Source organism: Ustilago hordei (genome assembly GCF_900519145.1).
Source record: "Ustilago hordei strain Uho2 genome assembly, contig: UHO2_contig_07, whole genome shotgun sequence".
NCBI classification, from domain to species: domain Eukaryota; kingdom Fungi; phylum Basidiomycota; class Ustilaginomycetes; order Ustilaginales; family Ustilaginaceae; genus Ustilago; species Ustilago hordei.
In genome coordinates this window covers 372,075-388,096 of record NW_024545289.1, presented here as the reverse complement: position 1 = coordinate 388,096, position 16,022 = coordinate 372,075, and the positions used below count along the sequence as shown (strand labels likewise).

At 52.3% G+C, this 16,022-nt stretch overlaps 6 protein-coding genes across 6 annotated transcripts; 5 read left to right on the top strand and 1 right to left on the bottom strand.

Moving 5' to 3' along the window:
- Positions 1-55: 55 nt before the first annotated feature.
- Positions 56-685, top strand: UHO2_03921 (uncharacterized protein; the record flags this gene model as incomplete). Its single annotated transcript, XM_041559878.1, has 1 exon — positions 56-685. One exon carries the CDS (start codon positions 56-58, stop codon positions 683-685), a length of 630 nt encoding a protein of 209 aa, XP_041415812.1.
- Positions 686-3,177: 2,492 nt separating this feature from the next.
- Positions 3,178-5,922, top strand: UHO2_03920 (uncharacterized protein; the record flags this gene model as incomplete). Its single annotated transcript, XM_041559877.1, has 1 exon — positions 3,178-5,922. The coding sequence occupies one exon, from the start codon at positions 3,178-3,180 to the stop codon at positions 5,920-5,922; it is 2,745 nt and encodes a 914-aa protein (XP_041415811.1).
- Positions 5,923-9,432: 3,510 nt separating this feature from the next.
- Positions 9,433-10,902, top strand: UHO2_03919 (uncharacterized protein; the record flags this gene model as incomplete). Its single annotated transcript, XM_041559876.1, has 1 exon — positions 9,433-10,902. One exon carries the CDS (start codon positions 9,433-9,435, stop codon positions 10,900-10,902), a length of 1,470 nt encoding a protein of 489 aa, XP_041415810.1.
- Positions 10,903-12,229: 1,327 nt separating this feature from the next.
- On the top strand, positions 12,230-13,417 carry UHO2_03918 (putative ERG10 - acetyl-CoA C-acetyltransferase, cytosolic; the record flags this gene model as incomplete). The annotated part of the gene is made up of 1 exon (XM_041559875.1): positions 12,230-13,417. The coding sequence occupies one exon, from the start codon at positions 12,230-12,232 to the stop codon at positions 13,415-13,417; it is 1,188 nt and encodes a 395-aa protein (XP_041415809.1).
- A 133-nt stretch (positions 13,418-13,550) lies between these two features.
- Positions 13,551-14,405, bottom strand: UHO2_03917 (putative TPI1 - triose-phosphate isomerase; the record flags this gene model as incomplete). Its single annotated transcript, XM_041559874.1, has 2 exons — positions 13,551-14,188; positions 14,297-14,405. The coding sequence occupies 2 exons, from the start codon at positions 14,403-14,405 to the stop codon at positions 13,551-13,553; spliced, it is 747 nt and encodes a 248-aa protein (XP_041415808.1).
- Positions 14,406-14,924: 519 nt separating this feature from the next.
- UHO2_03916 (putative PFY1 - profilin) lies at positions 14,925-15,749 on the top strand (the record flags this gene model as incomplete). Its single annotated transcript, XM_041559873.1, has 3 exons — positions 14,925-15,035; positions 15,393-15,530; positions 15,618-15,749. The coding sequence occupies 3 exons, from the start codon at positions 14,925-14,927 to the stop codon at positions 15,747-15,749; spliced, it is 381 nt and encodes a 126-aa protein (XP_041415807.1).
- Between the last annotated feature and the right edge of the window lie 273 nt (positions 15,750-16,022).

Genomic DNA, 16,022 nt, shown 5'->3' with positions numbered 1-16,022 from the left:
ACCACATATTCCCTTCACTGACCAGTACTAGTATCTCGGCACCCTTCCGACAAGGATGCTCTTCACCAAATCATCCAACGTAGCCGCCCTGGTTGGCGCCGCTACACTCTTGACTACTTGCGCTCTGGCTGGCCCTACCATTCTCCTTCCATGCGGCAAAGGCAGCGTAAATCAGCCGCACGCCATCGTACCTGATGCCAGCTGCCAGAAGATCTCAGATACTGGTGCTTTCATCATTTCGCGACTCAGCGATATGGAACCCGCGGTTCAATTGGCTTTCTCTGCTACACCCGACTGTCAAGAAACCTTTGTATCTCGTTATGATGAACTAGTTCAGAAGCAGGAGAGCTTCAGCTGCCAGACTTACGTTGTGGGTAAGGAAGTCACCGATAAGAACAATGGCATAGCTCCAGGTGTTAAGACTAAGGCCGAAGTGGCTATTGACTACCAGAAGAAGGGTGCTCACGGCCAACAGGAGGAGTATTTGGACGACAAGAAGATCAACAAGCGTGATGGTGCTGCGCGTGATTGGAATGGATTCTGGATCAAGAGGGACGACGGCAAGGGTGGAAGTACAGAGCAGCAGGAGCAAGAGAAGAAGAAGAAGAAGCAACAGCGAGCTTCGGGCTCTCAGATTGGAGAAGGTCAGACGGCGCTGACTTATGTCATGCTCGTCAATGCCTAAATTTAGGAGACCCATGACGACGCAACTTGATCAGTTTTTAATGTAGCAACTCGACTTCTTTCTCGTATCCTCGTTCCATTTCTCTTTAGGCAATGTGAGAATCAAGTTACCTCTCACATCGTCGTTACAGTCAGAAGTGTCCCGGCTATGCGGCTATGCGGGCAGTGGCCTATCTGGCCTTGATTCTTCCGAACGTGCATACTTTAACAGATACCGAGGGTGAGACTGTGCCTCAAACCACATTTCGTGCAGTGAAGAGAGCATGCATGCCACGCGAGCTGACTTTCTTGAGACAGAGGTCGGAGTGGAAGCCAGTGCAGCATTTCAAGCGCCTGCTTGCGATTCTCTAGCCGTAGGCGATGGTCACGACCTGTGTTTGCGCGTTGACGCGTCTCACGCGTCCCAAAGCTGTTCAGAAATAACGCTTTCAGTTGTGCAAACTGTCCAACCAACACTTTCGTCCTCCTTTTGGCCTGTCTGACACATCAGCCGTGTCGTCCTACCAACCCGCCGATAAGGACACCTTCCAGTCCCCGAACTCAATCTGCGCAGGATGGTGTCATGATAGTCTCCGACTCAAGACCGACGAAGGAACATTCAAACCAGATTGGCGCTTGAGTCTAGATCATGGAGCATGAAAGGGCGACGAGAGGTTAACTCAACGGGCGGTGTCCTTGAGCATACATTCTGTGGGAGCCTCTCTATGCACTTGAACACTTCACTTTGCTTTGTAAAAAAACCAATCGTGACAAACGGTATGCATTGATTGATGGCTGGGCCGCCACTCACACTCTCTGTGCGTATCTCCACTTTGTGGTGCAAGCGCTTGCTTGGCGCCAAAACAAATTGAGGGCTTGCAGGATGCGAAGCATGACGGATTCACCATTTCCCAATCCATCCGCCACCCGGCGCTTGCAAGCATGTCTGAGCAGCAGAGCGCACGTTTTGCTTCCCCCACGCATGGCGTTGTATAACAATACGAAACATCAAGCTTGATCCTGATTCAGATTGTCCCGATGGAAGCAGCGATGTCGAGGAAGCTTCTGTGGAACATAGTAAGCACAGGGTTTAGAAAGTAAGAGCGAAAAACGATCGAGGCTCTTGGTGACCATCGAGAAATTTCTTTCCTGCGTTGCGACCGTTGCGATCAAAGCGACAGCGAGCAAGTTGTACAGGAGGCCTCGGCGTTCTTTGGCATGTCAATACATCCACTACAAAATTCGTTCAAAGTGACAAATACAATTCTTGTGCGCACAGAGGTGTTGTTCTTGTTCTTTTTTTTTTTTTTGATTTTTTGACTCAAGTTTTCTCCCATCCCGGAGTCAAATTTGTTTTGTGTCTCTCCTGTCTGACATGTTCTCTCATTGTTCTCATTGAGAAGGGGCATGGTCACATTCCCGAGGGCTTGATGAACCATTCTCCTGACGAGCTCAAGCGCAAAAGCAGTCTTGCATATCCCGTCCTCTCGTTTCTACAATTCAAGGCGGTTAGACAGTGTAGGCCCAAATCTAACTTGCTAAACGCTCTTCTCGATCCGCGCGTTCAGGATGAGATGCTCCTCGCCATGATCAGAGATGGCTTTGGTTCGCAATGATCTAGCTCCCGCTTCAATTCGTGTTGTAATATGGCATAAACTAAGTAACAAGGCTGCTTTCGCTGCTGATGCTCTTGCCGTTGCTAATGAGAGGAGCGAGGTGCGTTTCACCACTTGGCTACTTCTCTCTGCGTTCCTCTCCTCTCCTCTCCTCTCCTCTCCTCTCCTCTGCCTTGCGCGTTGATTGAGATACAGCTATGCATGTATGTCGCTGCTACACTCCGCTCCTTTCCACTTTTCGCTGCACTACCCTCAAACTTTTCCCACTTACTCTGTGCAACGTTTTTTCTGGCATCCACCATCTTTACACTCAACCGGCTTGACTTCGACCTTTGGAGCCATACCTTTCGTTTTCGGACCCCGCTCTTTCGACAGTTTGCTTCTCCTTTATCCCCGGTCCTCGCGCTTGTACTCTGTCGCCTTCGGCTTCTGTCTCGTCCGTGAGGCCTCCAAGGGTCAAGGACAACTTTTTCGCTCCTTCACTACTAGTCTCACCCTCTCCTCCTCACACCGAAGCGCTCTGGATCCCAAACAAGCGCCCCTTCAATCAACCAATACCTCTTCAACTCCACGACTTGACTTCCTTCTTCACTCATCTCCCACCTCACCTTCCAACTGTCCAACTCTGTCCCACACGAGACGACGAAACATCCAGCAAACTTACTGCTCGTACAACGATAAAGAACGCCAGCTTTAGACTCTAGGTTCGGCGCATAGGCCCAAGTCAACCTCATCACCCTCAGCTTCTGGCCTGCCATTACCTCAGACCTTGCCCATCAGCCTCCGGAGTAACAGCGCATACACCCCTTGCATGTCATCCTGATACACACGCATATAATTACCTTTGCGCATCAGTGCCGGTCTCTCTGACCCAGCACCCCACGATCCCACTCCCAGGATGGTTGCGAAACACAAACCCAACCTCTCCCAGAGCTCCAACTCGAGCTCGGAGAATGAGTTCGGCACACGCGCCAGCTCCAATGGTCATGCGCAGGCTTCCAGCTCCCAACAGCCGCAGCAACAGCCGACAATGAGTCGTTGGGAACGCTTGCGCCGACCCTCGGCAGCCAGCTCTACCAAGCGACCAAACTTCAACGAAGCCAACCGGAGCTACAGCAACCACAGCAGCACCGTCACCTCGCCCGTAACTTGCCACTTCCCTCTACCAAGTCCTCTCGGTGGTCCATCATATGACATGATGCGCACAGCGAGCGATGAGAGCTATATGCACATCCTGGCAGCGTCCGCGGCAGCACGCAGGGCGGCTATGGAGTCAGGTGCAGCAGTTGCATCGGATACAGCCTCAGTCATATCTTTCACCTGCTCGCTCAGCAAAGAATTCGACCGTCAGAGGACGAACGTCGCCTCACTGAATGCTTCACTTCCTGACCTGCCCAGCTCTGTTGGCGGCATGAGCAAGGCCCATCCCTACGGACAGTCACAATCGCTGGAGAAGAAGCAAGCATGGCTGGATACGACGTTTAACAAACTCAGTGCCAAATATCGTGCACCCCAAAAGGGAGCAAACCAGAAGGGTGGAGCACCGACAAGATCTGTCAAGCCGCATTTCTTGGATCTCAGCTCCATCATCTGTCCCACTCCAGCACCTGTAGAGCGCAGTGGCTCCACCGAGGACGAGAGTGAGACCGGCGACCGCTCTTCATCGTCATTGTCCTCATTCAACTCAGGCCCAGACTCTTCGTTCGAAGCCATGTCAGGTTGGGACAACTCTTCAGCGGACACCAGCCTCGAGCTGAGAACTCCGCAAAACGAGGAGGACCGCCAACTGGCTTGTAGCGCCTACGACTTCACCACTCCCCGTCCATCGCAAATGCAACGCTTTGCATCAGCACAAAGCGCCGCCACCTCAAATGAGTCAGGAATGTGCCTTCCTTCCCCACCACTTATCTCGCCACTGATGCCCAACTTTGCGCTTCCCACTTCGACTGCATCGACACCCAGTCTTGCACCTCCCTCTTTCGGTTCCGGAGGCTATGGCTTCCCAAGCGCAGCTTCACCCATGATGCGCGGCATTACACTTGATGACATCCACCACAAGCCTGCTAGTCTTGCCGTTCCTACACCGAAGAGCAGCATCAACGGTGCTGACATGGTCCCGCCTGCAGGCATGCGTCAACTTCGAAAGCAGAAATCCTTCGACAACCCTGCGGAGCTTCGTCGTCGACAGAAACAAGAATGGAGTGTAGGTGGACCTATGCCTCCTGGGTACGGAGGCAACGCAGGGTTGACGATTGGTATCCCGAAAGTACAGCATTTCCAGCCAAGCTCGCAGCAACAGGGCATGTTGAGCCCACAACAAGCAATGAGTCGGCAACACGCAGTGCATCCGTTGGATCCTCGTCGAGAGCGTGCGCAGCAAATGCGATCTCCTCCAAGCAACCATGCACCTCTCCCTCCTCAGGCGACGATGCACAGTCGTGTAGCGGAGATGCAAGTAGGATCAGCTGCTATGCAGCGTGGTGTCGGTCACGATACCGCTTCTGCTGGAGCACGATCCCAGCCACAGCGACCTGGATTGGTACCGAGGACTTTGAGCGGTGCATTGCGAATGCTCAACAGCGCAGCTGCAACTGTGAGCGATATGGATCCAGCCTCTTCCACCGGCTTCTCCACTTGTTCTCGGCAGCAATACGGTGCGAGACAAGGGGCTGACTGTCGGATGGGCATGCACTCTTCCCTGCAATCACCTGTTGGCGGACCAGTGCCTCTTCCACCTTTACTTGCCGCATCCTCCCGCGAGTCATATGGTTCCTCAGTAGGAAGCGAATCTCTCCCGCCCACTCCGCACTCAGCTACCTTCCTACGCGGACTTCCCCTCGTCTCTCAAGAAGGAGGAAACCAAGGTGCTAGCCCACCCCGAGATCATCGCATGCCATCCCATCACCACGCAGCACCCATGATGCATGGTTCCGCACTTGGCCTCATGCCAAGCAAGATGGTCCGCGCGTACTCGGACAATGCTGCCACCTTGCCTCTCCTCGATGAACCTCGTCTCCGGACAGGCTCACGTCTGCGCGGTGAAAGCATTAGCTCCAACGATGGAGGTGACGAAGGCGACACGCGACCTAACTACTCGAGCCAAACTACACCCCGCCAGAACATCCGACCGGAGTTGCGTCGTGAACATACCTCTAACGCTGTTCTTACTAGCCCGTCCAAGTCTCACATGCTTGCTCCTATATCGTTAGAGGAGAGGCCAGGTTCAGCAGGAAGCGCAACCATCACCCCTCGATCTAGTAGCCTGAAGGACCTTGTTGCGATTCAATCGGGCCAAGATGGTAGCGGCAAGGCGGGTGCCAGGGCTAGCATGGGTTCTGATTGTTCCGACTCGAGTTTGGCTTATACAAAGCCTTGGCCTTTGATGCCTCAGGACACCACCCCCATGGGGCCAGTGGTGACGGGGAACAATATCACCCCGACCAACTCTTACGGCACTGATCTAGTAGCAATCACGGCTACTGGAAATGGTGGACAATCCAGCAAATGCATCCCGGACAACAGTCCCGCTGCCAAACCTAAGCGTCAGAGAGCAAACTCAAGAGCTGATGAATGGGCTGCTAACTTGCGCAAATTCACGACGAGAGGTGGCGGTAATGCTGCTGCTTTGCCTGTTGGCAAGTGAAATCGGATAGCGCGATGATCTCTCTCTCTCTCTCTTCTTGGTCTTCTCATATCTATGTTTTTAGTATCAACCTAACTGTATTTCTACTAGCACTGTCTTTCTACTAGCACTGTCTGTCTCGCTGTATCAATTTATCCGTCTCCTGGCCTCTTCTTGTGATTGTAAGGTGCCCAAGGAGAACTCAGATGAAAGCGGATAGTCGCCGACCAAGGATCAAACCGGTGTCTTTGGCTTGCCGACAGGTTTATCCTAACATCGGCAGCCGCCGACCAAATGACAAGCTTGAGCCTAAGCTTGTGTTCTCTTTGGACTGGGTCGAGTCTGTCGTACGGCTCTACGAAGCTCGGAGCGGATGCCTAGTGCAACACAAACTGAAACCCACGTCGAGAAAAGCTTACTTACATGCTCATCGCTTATCCGCCTGCAGTTGCCTTGTTTGATGAGCCCATGACTGGTCTTGCTGTGCCGATCCGGCATCCTGCCGCACAGAACCCTTTTCAGTTTTTTTTCTTTGACCGGAGCTCAATCTGGTGTTGTGCAGCCGCAATTCATGTTAGTTTGACATTACAATGACGGCGGCGAGAATCCTCCGATGACTATGGTTTGAAGGCGGTGCGTATTTCCGCTCGTCTCGAGAGGCCTGGTAGAGAATTGACCATGTAGAGACTGCAGCATGACTCTGCTGAGGTGACTACCGATGGCGATTTGTGTGTGTGTGTGTGTGTGTGTGTGACTTCGCCGCTATCAAAAGGAGATCAGGTGGCGCCTGCATTTTCCATCTGGATCACAGGCTGCAGCAGACGACAGCAGCAAAACATGGCACGTGTGCCTCCCGGCTTGCAGCTTCGGAAGGTCAATTTGGAATTCATGGTTCAAAAGTCCTGGTACTATCGTATCTCCTTCTTCTGTGACACTTGGCGCTCCACAACGACGATACTGCTCCAGTGCTCAGGTTTCGAGGCTTTCATGTAGCTCGATCGCTTGCTTGTCCTCTCTTTGTCGGTAGCTTTCGCACTTTGCATCACAGCACTTTCGTACCTTCATGTAAGATATGCATCGCTACACCAACTCAAGTTTGCAACTGCACCAGATCAATCTCGGCGTTGTACCATTTCATTTTGCAGTTCCGAGTTAATTTTTTGCCTGTGCTTTGTGACCACCATGCCTCGTGACACACTCTCTGGAGACTAGAAACAAGCTCCTCCATGCTGTCAATGAGGAGAAGCAGTCTGTTGCTGTGGCTACAAGGCGTCTCATGGTACCATACACAACTGCAAGAAGTTATCTCCAACACTATCAACACACTGGTCAGGTTGAGCCAAAGAAGATGGCTGGCACCCGAGCTCCTGCCTTGAATGACGAGCATTTTTGCCAACCCGCGGGCGCTGGCTTGAATTTTGTTTTGATTGCAAGAAATGCAAAATGAAATGGTATTGTACAGTGACGAGATTGATCTGGTGCAGTTGCAAACTTGAGTTGGTGCTTTTTAGACACCGGCTTATGAAGGTACAAAAGTTGCTGTGGTGCAAAGTGCGAAAGCTACCGACAAAGAGAGGACAAGCAAGCGATCGAGCTCATTTCGTGTCTCCGTTGCTCTTGTAGCCAGTCTGTCAGCCATGACGCCATGTGACGTTGTCGCTGGCTCATGCTTTCAAGACTTTACACTCGTTAACCTCTTTTCCCTCGCTTGCCCAGCTACTGAAGCTTTGCAAGCTCTATGTTGCTAAGTTGGTTTGGCACATGGTGATGCTCGGCTAAAGCGAGGGCTCTTCACCCACAACGTCGGAGTGAGATGCGGTGCAACCGATCCCCTCTCTGCTTCTTCCCAGCTCCTCCTCCCTTTGCCTCCACTTGTCTCAGCTGTCCTTAGACCCTTGGGTGATCCCTTTTCCTCTTCATTGTCCGTTGGAATGTCGGAAGATTCGCCTTTCCCCCCTTCTCTTTGCTTTCAAAGTTTAACCCTTGCCGCAAACTCCGCCTTGGCAAAACCCTCTCGGTACCATAGATTTCACCCTCTCCTCAAGCGCCTAACCTCCACTCCAAACCTTCTTTCCTCTGTTGCTGAGCCTTTCTGTGGCCACGTCCACAGACACAGACACTCTTTTTGATTCCCATCCGGGTTTTCTCGCCTAGGCACTTTCTGGAGGTCACGCTCCCCTCCTGAACGGATGTTCATCACACTCTCCTTCTCCCTCTCACACACACGGCGCCGTCGAACCTTGCTCTTCCTCGTCCTCGTCCTCTTCCTCGTCCTTGTCCTCGTCCTCCTAACTCCTGCTCCTCTTTCTCTTCTACTTTCTATCGAACTTCAGAGCTGGCATTCGGCTACAGTTTCGACTCTTCCTTTTCTGCTGCTTTTTCGCTTCTGCCAAGACTTCTCAAAGCATCTCACGATCTGGTTGTCAATCACGCAAAGCACCTACCTCTGACGTTCCTGAGAAATACGGCTCCTTTCCGTTCTTCACTTGCAGGGTTGCATTTGCGTTGCGCACAACGGAACGGGATCACAGGCGGGCACACAGACCCTCACTCATCACTCGCTACGGCGTCTAAAAAGGGTCTTGCTGCCATTAACTACCTGTGTTTGCCTTTCCTTTTGGCTTTCGTTTGCTTGGCCAGTTTGGTTGAACCTTGAGCTTCCTACGGCATTCACTCTGCTTGCCTTTCCTCTTTCCCTCTCCCTCTCCTTTCATCTTCACCCAAGTCGACGGCACTCTATCACCCTTTCGACAACCCTTACCCAAACCTTGCTACTTTCACTTGCAACCTTGCTCTCCCGTACTGACAGCCAAACCGCCCACCGCAATCTCTTCGTCTTCGACAACGACGACAACACTCCAGTTGCCTCTCCTCAGAGCTCTCACTTCAGCGCCTGCCTTTCAGCCTTCCTTGTCCCTCGACCTTCTCTTGCTGGTTGAAAACGCCACCCCTTCCACCAAACCGACCATACTGGTCCCGCCCTTCCCCTTCTCTCTCTTCCCTCTACGCTCTTGTTGTCAAACATCTTTCGATCGAAGCAAGATCGGAGCAGCTTTTCTCATACGCCCCTAAAACTGTCGTATTCATTCGACACCCTTATAACCTGAGGTTTCGCTTTCGATCCTCGGCCACTCCGACCTTCCTCCCCTTGCTCTTTTCCCTTGCTCCCTTCCAATCTTTCTAGCAACTTCTTGACTGCATCTTCCGTCCACCCGCTCCTTGGCTTTGCACCGTCATCACTGTCACTTTGACGCTTCAGTCTCTACGTGCATTCTTCATCACATCGTCGTGCCTGCCGCCCCTGCAAGCTTGATACCAACCAACCACTGCCGCCTGCATCGAAGCTTGATCTTTGCCTTTTTTCGTCAAGCGCCTTTCTCACTTCGCAGCATCAACATCATCATTTCCACCAACACCACCACCAACACCAACACCAACACCAACACCAACACCAACACCAACACCAACACCAACACCAACACCAACACCAACACCAACACCAACACCAACACCAACACTACCAACACATTCATGCCAGTCGTCATGAGACCTTCAACGAGGAACAAGGACGAGGTACTCGATGCCGAGCGCCTTCGTCAGATCGCTCGACGCAAAGAACAGAATCGCAACGCACAACGACGTCTTCGCGAGCGCAAAGAAGAGTATACGATGCAATTGGAGGCGCAACTTGCCGACCTGCATCGCCGTTCTCAGAGCCAAGAGGAGGAGAGTCGCTTCCTTCGTGAAGCACTTGCCCGCATGCGAGCTGAGAACCAGACGCTTGCTGAGCAGATCTCCATGATCCACCAGGTAGTTCCATCCACTCAGACTTCGCATCCTCTTCCACAACGCGCCTCGATCGATCTCGGTATCGACCTCTTTGCACACACATCCGCACTGAACCGTAACCGAAACCGATCTCAGAGCGTCACTGCTTCGACTTTGCCTCACTTTAACTTCAGCGCGGCAGCTGCCCCTTGGTCAGCCACCTCTTCTCATCATCCCGTGTCGGCAATGCACCCGCCTCACTTTGTCGGCGGCATCGCTCCCGGCGCCACCCATCGTCTTCCCATGACGTCAGCATCACCTCTGCAAGGAGCATACACCTTCCCAGGCGGTCTCCCCTTGCGACAGCACGAGTCGATGGAGGACGTCGCCATGGCTCGCTCCAATAACGGTAGTCGCAGAAGCTCCCTTTCGCCCCACTCGCAGCGTAGGGACAGCATCTTCGACACTCAAGGCACCATTTCTCGTCACGGAAGCGGCCAGACAGATCTCACTCTGCCTTCCGCTGACCACTCTGACTCCGAGAGTGTACACTCAACCAAGATCCAGGGTGTCTCTGCTGCTCCCTCTGTCCACACTACAGCTTCGATGGCTCCCTCGCCATCGTCTTCGCTTAGCTCTGCTGCTATTCCTTCCGGGTCCATGGCACAGACTGCGGTTATTCAGCAACAGAACAACGTCGGTGCCAAGGCAGCGTTGCCCAACATGCCTCCTACGTCTGACGACGTCATGACAAGCTGCCTCGAGAGCATCCACTCGCTGCCTATGGCAAGCTGCCTCGAGAGCATCCACTCGTCGCCTATGGCCGGTGGCGCTGACGCCAACAAGAACGCTACACAAAAAATCAACTTTGACGGCGGTGCCTCTTGGATGTCCTTGTCCAACGATGTACACGGTCAGCTCCCTCTGCCTGACTTCCGTCAAGACCTGTCTAACATGCCCAAGCCTCTTGGAATGACTCCTGGTGCTCTTGGTCTGAGCAACATGATGCCGGGCAACGGTCAGGGAGGTGACGGCTGGTCCATCTCGCCTTGGATCAACATGGCGCAGACTCCTTCTGCGGCAGGTGGTTCGACTGACATGGAGCACTCCTCTTCGCAGATGAAGACCGAGACTCAACGTATGGATAGCGCCATGGCTTTCGACAGCCGCACTTCGCTTGCTAGTCGTCGCGGATTCTCGGGAAGCCTCAAGCTCGAATCACGGGCTAACTAAGGATGCTTACGGCGCAGCACACGAGCGCGTCTCCGCATACTCCCTGACAGTCCCAACGGCTCATTCTCTTTCCCAATTGCCCATCAACTACCGGAACTGGCTTTCCTTGGAACGCGTCTCGATACTCGCAAGCATTTTTTTCTAACGTCGCATCCTCAAGCATTCCCTCTAATCTCGCTACCTGCTCCAGCTCTATCCTCTTTCTCAGATCTGCACGATTGGCTTTTGACTGGTGGAGAGCTCATCATCAAATGCTCGCAATCAGAACCTTGCCTGTGGATTGAGGTCGTCCGAGCTTGCACTTCTTTGCCTGCGCGCGACCTCAAGGGTGATCACTCGGGTACCAAACACCCCGAAGTCGATCCCAATACCCAACTTGAAATGCTGGCATCGTCAATCAACACGCGTGGCGACGCCAGTGTGGTCACAACCACTTTCTCTTTCTTGTTCTCGTTGCATTTTGTTTCCCGAGGTCCGTTCGTGGGTCATTCCACACAGCCCGAAAGCAGCATCTGTACTTTTATACCAAGCATACTCGAAACTTCTCATCTCGCACAAGCCTGCTCTGCGCTCGTCGTCATTTTCTTCTCGTCCTCGTCTCTGTCTCGGCTTCCACTCGTTTTTTTGTTTTGTATTTTTTGTTTTGTATTTGCTCATCTGGGGTTATGCACGCACACCATCGCATTGTCCCCCTCGTCGTATTTCCGAAGTCCTTTTATATCACACTCGCATCACACTGCATCTTTGCATAGGTCTCTAATCATACTCGCCAAGGGACGCTGCAAGCTTGCAGCCTAGGATTTTCCTCTCATCTTTTAAACGAATGTGATTTCATTGTGATTGTGTCGTCTTTGGTGATCTTAGGGATTGGCCTGATGATCTTGTTGAACTGGGATGTCGGCCAGGGTAAAGGCCGTTGCCGATAGAGGAGTCACATGAAGAGGGTGTGGTGGACGCCACTTGCGTCGAAAGGCATCAAAGGTGGATAGCCGAAGTTGACAAGATACGATCACAGCTCGCGATCGGGCTTGCGCTCGGGCTTGCGCTCGGGAGATAGAATTGCCGAGGCTTCGAGGTCTGCGTTATTGGATGTGGCGAATTTGGGTAGTAATGTTAGAGCGACTCTTGCTGTGGACAAAAATATTGACGCCGCGTTACGCTGCATCGGCAAATCGGTGGGAGCCAGGCCGGACTTCAAGAAAATTGGTGTTGAAAGAGGGCACTGAGCCGGGAATAACCAGGCTCAGCCTTTTTCTGCTTCTGCTTCTCCCCTCACCATCATCTGCCAAGTCCGGAAAGGTCCCCAATCTACGTACACACTCCCAAGATGGCAAGCCAAGCATTCATCGTCGCAGCCAAGCGAACTCCCTTCGGTGCCTTTGGAGGCAAACTCTCCCGTTTCACCGCATCCCAACTCGGAGGTCTTGCTTCCAAAGCTGCTCTCTCTGAACTTCCCTCCAACACCCAAGTCGATGCTACCATTTTCGGCAATGTACAGGCATCCGACAACACAGCTGCTTACCTTGCTCGTCATGTTGGACATCATGCTGGGTTGCCTGTCACCACTCCTGCTTTGACGGTTAACAGATTGTGTGGATCTGGTTTCCAGTCTATCATCAATGCTGTTCACGAGATCCGAGTCGGTGACTCCAACGTCGTGCTCACCGGTGGTACAGAGTCAATGTCTCAAGCACCTTACACCCTGCATGGCGTTCGATTCGGCAACACCCGCTACGGACAGGATCTTAAGCTTGTCGATTCGCTGGCTGCTGCGTTGACTGACCAAGTGCCCACTCCCACTCCTATGGGTGTCACTGCTGAAAACCTGGCTGCAAAATACGGAATTACTCGTCAACAATGTGACGAATACGCACTGCAGACCCAGCAACGCTACCAAAAGGCACTTTCGGAAGGCGCCTTCAAAGGCGAAATCGTCCCCGTCGAAATCAAGTCCAAGAAAGCCACCGAATCGTTCGAAGCCGACGAACATCCTCGTGCCACAACCACCGTCGAATCCCTCGGCAAGCTCCCTTCTGTCTTCAAGAAAGAGGGCACTGTCTCTGCAGGAAACGCTTCAGGCATTTGTGACGGTGCAGCAGCCAACGTCGTCGCCTCGGGAGAAGCTGTGAAGAAGTTCGGCATGAAACCCCTGGCCCGCATCGTCTCCTACGGCGTCACTGCATGCGAGCCTAGCATCATGGGTATTGGTCCTGTTCAAGCTAGTAAGCTCGCTCTTAGCCGTGCTGGATTGAAGGTATCGGATATGGACTTGATCGAGGTTAACGAGGCTTTTGCTGCTCAGTTCTTGGCTGTCCAGAAGGAGTTGGAGTTGCCTAACGAAAAGACAAACATTTTCGGTGGCGCTATCGCCCTCGGTCACCCATTGGGAGCTAGTGGTGCAAGGATCATGGCCAACTTAACTCACAACTTGATCAGGTTGGATAAGAGGTACGCTCTGGGTGCAGCTTGCATTGGCGGTGGTCAGGGTATTGCGATTGTTATTGAGCGTGTCTGAACCTTGATGGTAATTGAATCAATGATCTCGTTCAGATAGAATGTACATTGATGTATGATCTCGTGGGTAGCCTGAAACCAGAATCTCTGCCGCCTTTCATCGGCGCTCAAATCCTAGCCGACTGACGAGCTAGTCAGTTGTTAGCATTAACAATATCCACGAACTCGGGCTTCAAGCTAGCACCGCCAACCAAGAATCCATCGATATCATTCTGCTGAGCCAGCTCCTTGCAGTTCTTAGCCGCAACTGAACCACCGTAGATGATCCTCAACTTTTCCGCAGTATCCTTACCCAATTTCTCGCTCGCCCACTTCCTAATAGCAGCGTGGACCTCCTGAGCCTGTTGCGAAGTAGCGACCTTACCGGTGCCGATGGCCCAAACAGGTTCGTAAGCGACAACGATCTTGCTCCAGTCCTTGACCTGGTCAGCTACGGCGTTGAGTTGACGGACAACGACGTTGACGGTTTCGTTGGCCTCACGCTGTTCAAGAGTTTCACCGATGCAAAGGATGACGCAGAGGTTTTCGGCGAGAGCAGCAGCGGTTTTCTCGGCTACGTTGGAGTCGGATTCATGGAAAAGAGTGCGACGTTCCGAGTGGCCGAGGATGACCCAGGGGATGGAGGCCTCTTTGAGCATAGAGACAGAGACTTCACCGGTGAAGGCACCGCTGGCCTTGTGGTAGGCGTTCTGCGCAGCGACGGAGACGGAGGATCCCCTGAGCTGCTCCTGGACCGCAAGGAGGTAGAGGACGGGGGGTGCAACGACGACCTCTACATTGCATCACAGCAATAGCACGAAACCGACCAGAGAAGAGAGACTTGTCAGTGAGTCTGTCATGGGGAACAAGTCTGCTTCGAGTGTAGAATGGGCCTACTCACCAACGTTCAAGTCAAGCTTAGCCTCCCTAAGAGTCTTGGTGAGCTGTTTGGTAGACTCTAGGGAGCCGTTCATCTTCCAGTTACCACCGACGAAGAAAGTGCGAGCCATTTTGGCGATGTTCAAGGATGCTGATCGAAAGGGAGAAAGAATTGTGTATGTGTATGTGTTGGTGGAGAAGAAAGCAATGAGACTTGGAAGCATTCGTTTGTTCCTTGTTGCGCAGCGAGGCAAAACACACGAGACTTGGTCTGTGAGTGATTTCAATCGTGAATTCTTCTGATCTCGGAACAGCGCGGAAAATTGCCGGAGGAAGCCTTGTTGTCTTGGCTGCGTGGATGTTGCGTACGAAAAGCCAACTTCAAGCATCGATTTTCAAAACTTCAGTAGTCTCACGCGTCACATTCTCCACTCGGCCCAACAGACAGTAATCGTCAGCCTTGGCTCGAACGCTTGGACCAAGCTCAAACAAAGCGCATGGGCCCAGGCTTTTCGTCCGTAAGAACCCCTGATCTGTATGACATCGACAGACACAGACACAGACACAAACACGCATGCACGCATTCCACCTTTCTTTCAAGCTACATCATCACCCTATCTCCTACACGAGTACGAAATATTGATTGCAACATGTCTTGGCAAGGATACGTAGACACCAATTTGGTCGGCACCGGCAAGATCAGTCAAGCTGCCATCATTGGTTTGAAGGGAGGTGTTTGGGCTACTAGTTCTGATTTCAATGTAAGTATTGAGTTGCTAGAGCGCATCCGATCGCTATGCGAGAATGCTATAGATAGCATCAGCGGGACAACTACCTGATGCAGGGTCATTTTCAAAGGTGTTACAGGACGATATCGGATGTCATCCTTGCAATCACAAAATGGTTGGGAGCAACACATGAACTGGCCTCGACGGAATCGATCGTCTTAGCACGACGAAACTCAGCTACACATGGAGCCAACTTTCTGTTTGATCCTCTCTCTCTCTCTCTCTCTGCAGGAACGAATGCTAACCTCAACCGTACCTGCATCTCACTCCTCACACGAACCGCATCGACCTCGATCCAACCGTCCCTTCCTCCCCTTCTTGTTCCTACAGGTCGCTCCCGAAGAACAAAAAGCAATAATCGCCGGCTTCGACGATCCTTCAGGCCTCCAAGCAGGCGGTGTCCGTGCAAACGGCAAAAAGTTTTTCACCCTAGGAGTCACACCAAAGACTATCTATGGTAAACAAGGTGTAAGTCTTCCCCCTTCTCCGCATTCTTCCCTCTTCGTTTCGTTTGCCTAATGACTGTAAACTTTGCATTCTGTGCGCTGTTGATAGGGTGATGGATTGGTAGCAGTCAAGACGAACCAAGCTGTCCTGGTTTGCGTTTACCTTGCTCCTATTGTGCCTGGCGAGGCTAACAAGGTTGCTGAAGGTCTGGGTGATTATTTGATCTCTGTTGGCTACTGAAATCTGCACTATCAAGGACCGTATCTATACACAGCAATCGAGCAATGCTATAAGTTAACAAAAATGCATCGCAGCGTTGTGAATGAACTGTCACTTGCCAATGTGCTAACCCTCAAGTGCTCAACAAACACATTCCAGTGCCGAATACGTGGCCACAGCAAAGTCTGTGAGACTCTGAAAGCGTGAATTGCGACCAGCTTCCTTCATCGGTGACCCATCTCGTCCTACTCTCGCAGCAGCACATCTCAAACACTTCCAGACCGTCTTCAAAGA